Source organism: Manduca sexta, chromosome 6 (assembly GCF_014839805.1).
Source record: "Manduca sexta isolate Smith_Timp_Sample1 chromosome 6, JHU_Msex_v1.0, whole genome shotgun sequence".
NCBI classification, from domain to species: Eukaryota; Metazoa; Arthropoda; class Insecta; order Lepidoptera; family Sphingidae; genus Manduca; species Manduca sexta.
In genome coordinates, this window is record NC_051120.1 from 10,553,404 (window position 1) to 10,563,647 (window position 10,244).

General features: G+C 32.6%; 1 protein-coding gene across 1 annotated transcript; it reads left to right on the forward strand.

The window, feature by feature from the left end:
• Window positions 1-6,030: 6,030 nt before the first annotated feature.
• LOC115440516 lies at window positions 6,031-9,248 on the forward strand. Its single transcript, XM_030164856.2, has 2 exons — window positions 6,031-6,260; window positions 8,511-9,248. The coding sequence occupies exons 1-2, from the start codon at window positions 6,167-6,169 to the stop codon at window positions 8,705-8,707; spliced, it is 291 nt and encodes a 96-aa protein (XP_030020716.1). The 5' UTR covers window positions 6,031-6,166; the 3' UTR covers window positions 8,708-9,248.
• Window positions 9,249-10,244: the final 996 nt, after the last annotated feature.

Genomic DNA, 10,244 nt, shown 5'->3' on the forward strand with positions numbered 1-10,244 from the left:
CACCAATAATTAAAAATAAGTGTATATTGCCTATTAAACGTTATTTTTAAAAATTATAGTTCTATTACCTAGTAATTGCTGAATGCTCAACCGGCATTAATCTTTGGAATAAAATGTACTCTATTCAATCCACAGCTCATCATTCGAGTACCATATTTCACACATTCATTTAGTTATTAAGGTGAAACTGATTAATTAACAAACATTCAAACTCATGTATAGAAATTTTACTTATGTTATCTAAGACTGAACAACAAATAAAAATAAAACAAAGATAATGTGTTGTTAAAACTGAGTATATTTTACTATTATTTATTTGGAATATCTTGCATTACATTCACTATCCTGTAGGTTGATTCCCTATGCTACTCGCGATAACACACCGTAAACGCGTGTTGTCAAAACAAGCTCTAAACACACAGGCGTTTCATACACGCGCCACGATGTGTAATTGAAAAATAGGTATTGTGTATGCCATACGATAGGTTGTCTATGCTTAATATTTTATATTACGATGTGTTAATGCGTTCAGAAATCTTTCATCCCTCGAATCGGCAAGTATCGGTTTTTGAAAAGGCTTTTTGTTTGTATTCGTGATATTAAATGATGTAACTCGAATAAATCACTGCCAAACTTTATTTAATCCCATTTTTGTATATACTTAAATGTAAGAAACATGAAAAGGAATATAAAAATAATTTAAAGAAATTTCTGTAGATTGTGATTGTTTTCAAACGAAAAAATATAACTTCAAAATTATTGTCAAATGTCAATGTCATTGACTTATTTACTTGATTTGTTTACTAAAAGCCACATTTAAAAAAATTGAATTGAATTGATATATTGAATGCTACTGAAGATTTTACACGAATGCTGTTATATGAATAATAGTAAATGCTGTTGTGCTTATGCAGTTTATGTTAAATTAGCGCTAACAACGTATATTAATAGGAATTCTACGGACCTTCCATTATAAAATTTGTTGCAAAATCGACAAGGCATTAACTCAAATTCTTTTTTATTTAGTTAAATAATGTGACGATGATACCTGATGATAAGCGATACGACCGCCCATAAACAGTTACAATGCCATCCGGAACTTTGAATTGTAAAGCACTATGTGACGTTCCACAGTAGGTTTTCAGAATGAGACAAAGATTTTAGGTCTTATAAAGTAATTACGCTAGTTACAATTTCCTCTAAACTGGTACACATCAGTGCATGGACACAGTTTAACTTGGCTATAGAAATAGACATTGCCGTAGACACCTTATAACTATTAAGACAGACACTCACATATAACAGACTTACCAACAATAATTAAAATAAGTGTATATTGCCTATTAAACGTTATTTTTAAAAATTTATAGCTCTATTACCTAGTAACTTCTATTTGCCGCTCAACCGGCATTAATCTTTTGGAATAAAAGTACTCTATTCAATTCACAGCTCACTGTCTGAGTACCATATTTCATACACATTCATTTAGTTATTAAGGTGAAACTGATTAATTAACAAACATTCAAACTCATGTATAGAAATTTTACTTAAGTATATTATGTTATCTAAGACTGAACAACAAATAAAAAATAAAACAAAAATAATATGTTGTTAAAACTGAGTATATTTTACTATTATTTATTTGGAATATCTTGCATTACATTCACTATCCTGTAAAAGAAATTATTTTATTATTACATTTGATATTATCAGTTTTGTTAACATTAGTATTCAATGTAAGATGCCTTTGGTCTCCTAAAATAAAAAGAAAGTGTTTGTACAAACAATTTTAGATTTAACATGATTACATACTTTGTTTGTAATTGTAAAATTATTGGGATTACCTACATGAAATTTTTGCTTTGTTCCCCTGGATCGATATTCACATTTAGAAGATTTTGATATTTAATTTAAAGCTGGCTAAGCCCTTGATTAAGACCTCTACCAATTACTTATAACAACAATAATGTATAACTAGTAAAAATTTCTTCAATAATCTTTATTGTTGTTATCAAACTTTATAGGTACAAAACTTTCACCACAAAGAAACTACATAGTATTAATTGTAATGTACATAATTAAGAAAACATTGTTTAAAAAGATACCTTCATTAGTGTTTTATATTTGTTTGGCCTATCTATTTACTAATAGAAATATTACATCGAAGTAATAAAAATAAACTTGATTGACCTCAATTGTTGTCAAAAGTCGGGTTGCCAGTAGTAAAGTAGCTTATTTTTCACCGCTGAGCCCATAACACAAATTTGACTATCAAGATACAAAAACATAGGTTTGAATATTAATTCGATCATTTAGGATTTATGTTTGTTTTGTTTCTGATAAGGTAGAATATTATATTTGAGTTTTCACGATGTAAAGAGGATACTATCGTCAATAGAAATTATACAGTCGTTGTATCTAAATAATTAATTTGTCTAAACGCGCATAGACGCGCTGCATTGCCGCACGTTATTTTGACAATTCGTAACATGCCCATAAGGCGGATGTGTCACACCTCATCGTGTTTATGAAATGTCAAATTAGCATCCAGAATACTCTTACACAGTCATAACACGAAGTTAACGAAACACGCCGTGTTACAAGTTCGACATTGTCGTAGAGAATCATGCCCCTGTAAAAGTAAATAATTTTATTATTACATTTGATATTATCAGTTTTGTTAACATTAGTATTCAATGTAAGATGCCTTTGGTCTCCTAAAATAAAAAAGGAAGTGTTTGTACAAACAATTTTAGATTCAACATGATTACATACTTTTGTATGTAATTGTTTAAAATGATTGGGATTACCTACATGAAATTTTTGCTTTGTTTCTCTGGATCGATATTCACATTTTGAAGATTATGATATTTAATTTAAAGCTGGCTAAGCCCTTGATTAAGACGTCTACCAATTACTTATAACAACAATAATGTATAACTAGTAAAAATTTCTTCAATAATCTTTATTGTTATCAAACTTTATAGGTACAAAACTTTCACCACAAAGAAACTACATAGTATTAATTGTAATGTACATAATTAAGAAAACATTGTTTAAAAGATACCTTCATTCGTGTTTTATATTTGTTTGCCTATCTATTTACTAATAGAAATATTACATCGAAGTAATGAAAATAAACTTGATTGACCTCAATTGTTGTCAAAAGTCGGGTTGCCAGTAGTAAAGTAGCTTATTTTTCACCGCTGAGCCCATAACACAAATTTGACTATCAAGATACAAAACCATAGGTTTGAATATTAATTCGATCATTTAGGATTTATGTTTGTTTTTGTTTCTGATAAGGTAGAATATTATATTTGAGTTTTCACGATGTAAAGAGGATACTATCGTCAATAGAAATTATACAGTCGTTGTATCTAAATAATTAATTTGTCTAAACGCGCATAGACGCGCTGGATTGCCGCACGTTATTTTGACAATTCGTAACATGCCCGTAAGGCGGATGTGTCACACCTCATCGTGTTCATGAAATGTCAAATTAGCATCCAGAATACTCTTACACAGTCATAACACGAAGTTAACGAAACACGCCGTGTTACAAGTTCGACATTGTCGTAGAGAATCATGCCCCTGATCGCAATGACTGTTGACATTACCTTACCTTACAAGAAGGCGAGTTAAATTTGTTCAACTAAGGTTACATAAACATTTACCACCAATGTTTACATACGGTTGAACAGCTTGTTATGACTTTATGGGAACGTTTTGTTTTCCGTTTTAAAAAAGTTTTTTTTTTTTGTTATAGTGCAGTTACTCCAATGTCCATATTATGGAGTTCATTTACACACATACACACACACTTACGTTTTTACCCTTGAAGGAGTAGACTGAACAAAGGCAGCTGAACTAAGGCCATAGCCAAGTCTCTTTTATACTAATGTTAAGTTATCCCTGAATCCAGATAATATTATTATACTTAATTCTTATTCCTCCCTGAAGTAAAAGGATAGGCCGATCTTAAAAAGTCCAACTATTGGAAATGATGACATCCTACGTCCTGAAAATGTGAAAAAAATATCACAGACGTTATCTCTGTCAAAAAATTATAATTTTACTTTGATCAAGTCCAAGGTCGATGAAACCTTGACCTACGAAGCCGCGGGGAAATAACTAGCATACAAATAAACAAACTGGTCACATACAAACTGATAAATCCGAATGGATGTATTGTGCGTTTCCATTGAACGCGCGTTTTATATATGAAAATGATTTTTACTCTTAATATGCTTTATACTTCCTATAGTTATCGCATATGTCAAATAAAAAAGCTATGACGGGATTTCCTATTACACTCACAGGGTACCACTGTGGCTCCTCAAATAAAAGATACGAATTCGTATTTTGATTAGTGTCATGTCCCTTTCGCACTTAAATTACATATTTCATTTGTGTTAAAGAAGGACAAACAATGATTTCTTTTTAAATAAAATATCTTTTTTGATAATTATAGTTTATCTACACTTGACAGTTTGTTTACAATTTATAGTTCATTATCCCGGACTATACTTATCATTGGAAGTATCTGTTCTATTAATTTCTTTAAAATCTGCTAAGAAAATATAGATAATATATTAATTATTTTACTTTAATACGTAATAGGCAATAAGGGACGAAATACCCAAGCATTACCTTTACCTAAAAAAGTAGTCCAACATTAATTAGTTACCTAATTACTCAGTGGCGAAGGATGAAATTTTCGAAAAGGTAATCCGACACAAAATCATTTACCTTAGTTAACATATCGCGGCCAAATTAACAGAAAACAAAAACTAAGACAAACGTAAATTAACCTTAAAGGGAAGCCGGTAGGAATCGGATTGTATTAACGCTTCGCCAGTAGTAACAACTCATTAATATATTACGTCATAATCATCTAAGTCCAAATCTTCTTCTTGCGTCGATGTCCTCAAGGTGGTCGTGACCTCCTCCACGGATCACTTTATTCCGGACTATACTGCGCCAATGGTGCCGGTTCTTTGCAACGTGGATTGCTTCGTACATGTTGCTGTCGAAGTCCAAATAACGAAATGTCAAACGAAAAAAATATAGACAATGGAACCACGCACTCATAGTCACGGCAAAGCAAATTGCAGTGTTATTCCTTCATATCCATTTTCTGTTTATGGTCAAGATTATTAGTAATCAGATGCTCATCGAGGAAAATGTATATTAAAAAATTAACAGGAAACTAGTATTCCTACGAGTCTTATATCTTGATGAACAAATGTTATTTCATACCGCCACGGAAAAGGGATTCCACTGCGGACTATAAATGGTGGTGTACAGAATATTGATTGACAAGAATCCCTTGCCAGTCGACACAATTATGCTGGCCTGTATGAAATACATAGGCTTATCCGAAACGTAACTCACGTAGGCTATGATGGCGGGGTGACACGTTGTATAGGATAGTATACTGGCGGATGCAAATATTAACATCAGCAAACTATAGCAAGTGGGATAAGGGCTTGTAGAATATAATGTAGGTCATGTTGTAATTCTACATTCTCTGGCTTGAGATGGTCATGGGTTATTAATTAGTGGCCTTATGATACAAGAGACTTAGCCGAACCGAAGAATTGTAAACTAACATTTATCAGTAGAATATCTTCACCAAATTTTATAACAACTATAAATAAATGTAATTAAAAGGAAATTTACGTGATATCAACTACGGAATAATTTCGTTAAATGTTTTATTAATTACGATTAATGAATATTGGGATAAACAAATTTATCTAATTATGGATTAATTTTATGTATGCTAATGGAATTATGGCAATGTAGATTGGCATGTGGTGTGGTTCTTTTTATTACTTAGTCTAAATAAAGACTACAAATTTTAAATCATAAGTTTTTTCTTTATTGCAAACTCCAAACTAGCGTATTTCATTTCATAAAGAAGGTATTTCGAAAATAGTTTAAATATAGGACGTGGAAATTTAAATAAAATAAATATGTAATATTATAGTTCAATATTTTTTTAAATTTAGAAACCAATTAGATAATAATTCTCATTGCGATATGGCCGCACAAACAAATGATCAAATAAATTATGAGTAACCGGTAATGATACGACCTATATAAAGCTGCTCGGCTCTTTTTCTAAGTAGTACAACAGAGAATCTTTGTTAGAACAGTCATGAAGACCATCATCATAGTAGCTTTGTTCGCGCTGGTCGCTGTGGCCACCGCCGCTAACCATTCGCGCGGATGCATTTACATTATGGGAAGATGTAAGTTTTATTTCTTTATATTTTGAATTTCGAATGATTTATGGTTTGTTTTATTTTGATTTTAAGATGTGACCAGTCTAAGAAATTAGAATATACCGGCACGCTTGATTTGTTTTGGTGTAGGTGTTTCAGTGTATTTTTTTTTTATTATTCGTCTATGGACAGTTTTTTTTTTATTGGATGATTTAGGAAATTTATCATACGAATTGAAGTAAAAAGTTCGTAACATTAGCCTGTCTCGTATAATATGTTCATAAAGTCCATTTCGTTATTCATTCAGTCCTATAGTTGTATTTAAATTTTTAAAACAATTCCCAACATTGTTTGTAACACTCTATACTGACAGTATCTATAAATTTATATTAACTTTTTATCTAAGTTAAACGACCTGTGCTTTATTAAATATGTAAATGAGCATGTTTGCCTTGAACTGATTAATTATAGGTTATTAATAAATTACTGTCAATAGTAAATGATGTTTTACAACGATGCGTTATGAATTATTCATTATACATGCCCCATTATGTTGTTTTATAGGTGTAATAGGAATTAATTAAGTGCGATGGTGGGTTCCCATATAGACTGATGTGTCATGATAGGAACTATAATGTTATATATTGACTTGTTATGAGGGACACTAACTGTGCCTAAATAGTAAAAAAAATATATAGTAGCTTTTTTATTGCTTTGAATGACGAGACGAGTTTGCTATCCGTCTGATGGTAAGCGATACGACCGACTATGAACAGTAGAAACACCTTTCAACACCTTGAATTACAAAGTATTCCACTGCGCTCGCCATCCTGAGACATGAGATGGTAAGTCTTATAATTAATTACACTAGTTACAATGTCCTTCAAACCGGAACGCAACAATGATTACACACTGCTGCTTCACAGCAAAAATAGACACTGCGGTGGTACCTACTCAGGCGGACTCTCACATATCAGAGTCCTACCACCAGTAAAGCAAGCAGTTAGCAGTAGCGATTGCTAGATTTAATTTCAACCCTCGAATCATCACTACTAACGTTCGAAACAAAATGATATCACATCCTATACAGGAAAATGGTATTTATAAATAGTAAAAATTATTTTAAATCCTTACACGTCGTCTCAAGGTCAATCACGACTCACAACTCTTAAAAAATTATATTTACTTTGCCAATTAGTTCAAACAAGTTTGTTATTATGCGTTAAACTTAACAAGATTGTTATTGACTTACAACAAAAATCATATTAAAAAAAAGTCAACTGGGGTGAATGGGAATGAATTGAAACAACAATCATTGTTAATATTAAAATAATACCCATACGTTTTGAAATTAAGGAATAGAATTAAAAACGTGGCGCATTTGGGCGAACGGCAATGGTATTTCTAAAGAAAATGCAAAACTAAGCTGGCCTTTTATGGTTAAAGAACTTCATTATCTCATAAGAATTCGATTCACTTACATGAGATACAAACAAAATAAAATATGTTAATAGGCTACCAGTATAGAATGGCGGACGTAGTGGAATACCAAACAATTTGTAATTCAAAGTGTTGGATGGTGTTTCTGCTGTTTATGGGCGGTCGCATCGTTTACCATCAGTCTCTAATATTTTTCTATAACGTCCGTTAGTAACAATCGTTAATTGTTATAAAATGAGTTTAGATAAACAAATGGATTATTGTTCATAGATAATAGACATTGTGGTCAGTATATCATTTGTATGTTAAAAACACAAGTTCAAGGGTCACCTAACACTCGTATTTGTCGTGATTGTGTTAAATCCATTGATAAAGGTTTAAAACTATACAAATTCTTGGATTAATATTACTCTTGTGGTAATAGAATTCAAATTTCTATGACAAGTCCTAAAATCATGGCTTTTAGGCCTCCATGAAAAGATCAAGTCTTTTGTCCACTCGCTAGTGTAATATTCTATAGAGTTCTCATTAATTCTGGAGTGTTCTTAAGGTGCATGATTTATGTATCCACATGCGCAAATGAACTTTTCAGGAACGCAGGAATAAAAATTCCTGAGATAATAATTATTAATCGTAAAGTTATCCCATACTAAACTTTATTGTTTATCTTCTAGGGCTCAATTTTAATTCCCACTGTTTAATATCAACCTACTTTAAATTCCTTAAACATCCTGTTTCTTTCAATAATGATTATTACTCCATCGTCCAATCATTGAACATGTTCCATAATATTTTATGATTTTCATTTTTATTACACTTATATGTTTCCTTTTCCAGGCCAACGTGAGTGCGAAGAAGGCACCCACGCGTACACGACTGGCTGCAGCAAGAAGACCCCGGAGCCCACGTGCGAGGAACCGAACCCTGTGGAGGAAGATGCTATCATCTGCGACTACTCAGCGTGCTACTGTGACGCGCCCAACGTCCGTGACACAAAGACGAACAAATGCGTACCCCTGGACCAATGCTCTTAAATCCATGGCAGTAGAGTTTGGTCTTCTTGTCAATATCTAGAATTTCATGACTGTTACGTATTAAAATGATTTATTGGATCTTAATCACTTTGTTTCTAAGTCACTTACTATCAGGCCATTATCTTGTACTTTCAAGTTTCACACGATGTCACTTTAACCTGGAGTGAGTTGGAGACGCATTTGGATATTTTAGTCTTCAACAACATCTGGCATTGTCCAGCTTGGACTTTGTGTTCGCATGTCCAGCAGCTATTGTTCTTCTAAACATCAAAGTGACGTCGTTTGCTCTTATTCTGTTCTAGAAGCAAGTGACAACATTAGACCATCTGCTATTTTTCTGTTCTAAATACAAGGCTAACCTTTAGTGTCTTGCCTTCCGCAAGTATTTATATTATAGTTTTATTATATTTATAAAATGATTTTTACATTTCGATATTTCGTGTATTTGCCCCAATTCTTCTGTATTTATATATTGGTAAGATTGAAGGTTTTCGCTGCTATAATTAGACTATATTATGAATAAAAGTATGCGTATAATGTATGAAGTTATTCTTGAATATTTGTAAGAGACCATAAAGGAAAGGAATAGGAATTAAAGAAAGGTGAGAATTACTTGAGGTTTCGAGGCTAACACAACCACTTCTCTTCACAACTATTGCTCCTTCTCAAATACCGACAATAATTACTTCCTTTGATCTCACTGGTAATATAATATCCAACTCCTCCCTATCTTTCTATTTAATTAATTTAGTTGCGGGATAATAACAGATTAGTGTTCTCTGAGACTAACAGAGCTTCACTGCTCGGTGTCATAAAATGCGTGCCACTGCTTATCTTGGCTGACAGGATTTGTAGTGGTGGGTGTGAGGGCGGGAAAGTCTGATCTTATTGACATTCCTGCTGATACTTGCACCTTTTTTAGCCTCCGAAGGCAGATGAGCTAACGGCACATCTGATGGTAAGTTGTTACCATCGCCCATGGATGCCAGCAATGCCAGAGGTGTAACAAAAAATTAAAAACTAGTTAAACTATTATCGGGACTTAATTCGGGAGATAACAGGTTTTTCTCGGAATTCGAACAGAAAATCGTTTATGTATACGTTGTTTGGGGCGGGTGCTTACACCGACGCCCATCAGTAAGTAGGTTCATCCGCCATCTTGCTATAAACGATACAATTTCCTACACGAACATAGAGTTTAATATCTCCCTTTCAGCCTTCCGCGCCGTTTGATTGACGCGTTACAATTTTAATAAAACGCGCCATCAAAAAATGCTTTTTGTTTTATACAGCTGTCAGATATCAAAGGGATATAACTAAACGCGAGGTTATTTAATGGTTACCAACAATATTATATGAACCACTTTTAGTTCATTTCGAGACATAGGTATAAACTCATGCTTTTCCCCGAAATAGTAAGCGGAGATGCAACTGGAGTAGCTGCTTTTCGTTACGTGTATTTAAACCATTTTAAACCATTTATTTCTCTACACACACATAAATACAACAAAAAAAGTATAAAAGAAAAAAAAACACA

What these genes read in the sequence shown, in the direction of transcription:
- LOC115440516 (XM_030164856.2), top strand. Translation starts at nt 6,167, where the DNA reads ATGAAGACCATCATCATAGTAGCTTTGTTCGCGCTGGTCGCTGTGGCC. An exon ending in CATTTACATTATGGGAAGAT is followed by an intron (nt 6,261 to 8,510) that starts GTAAGTTTTATT and finishes TTCCTTTTCCAG; the next exon opens with GCCAACGTGAGTGCGAAGAA.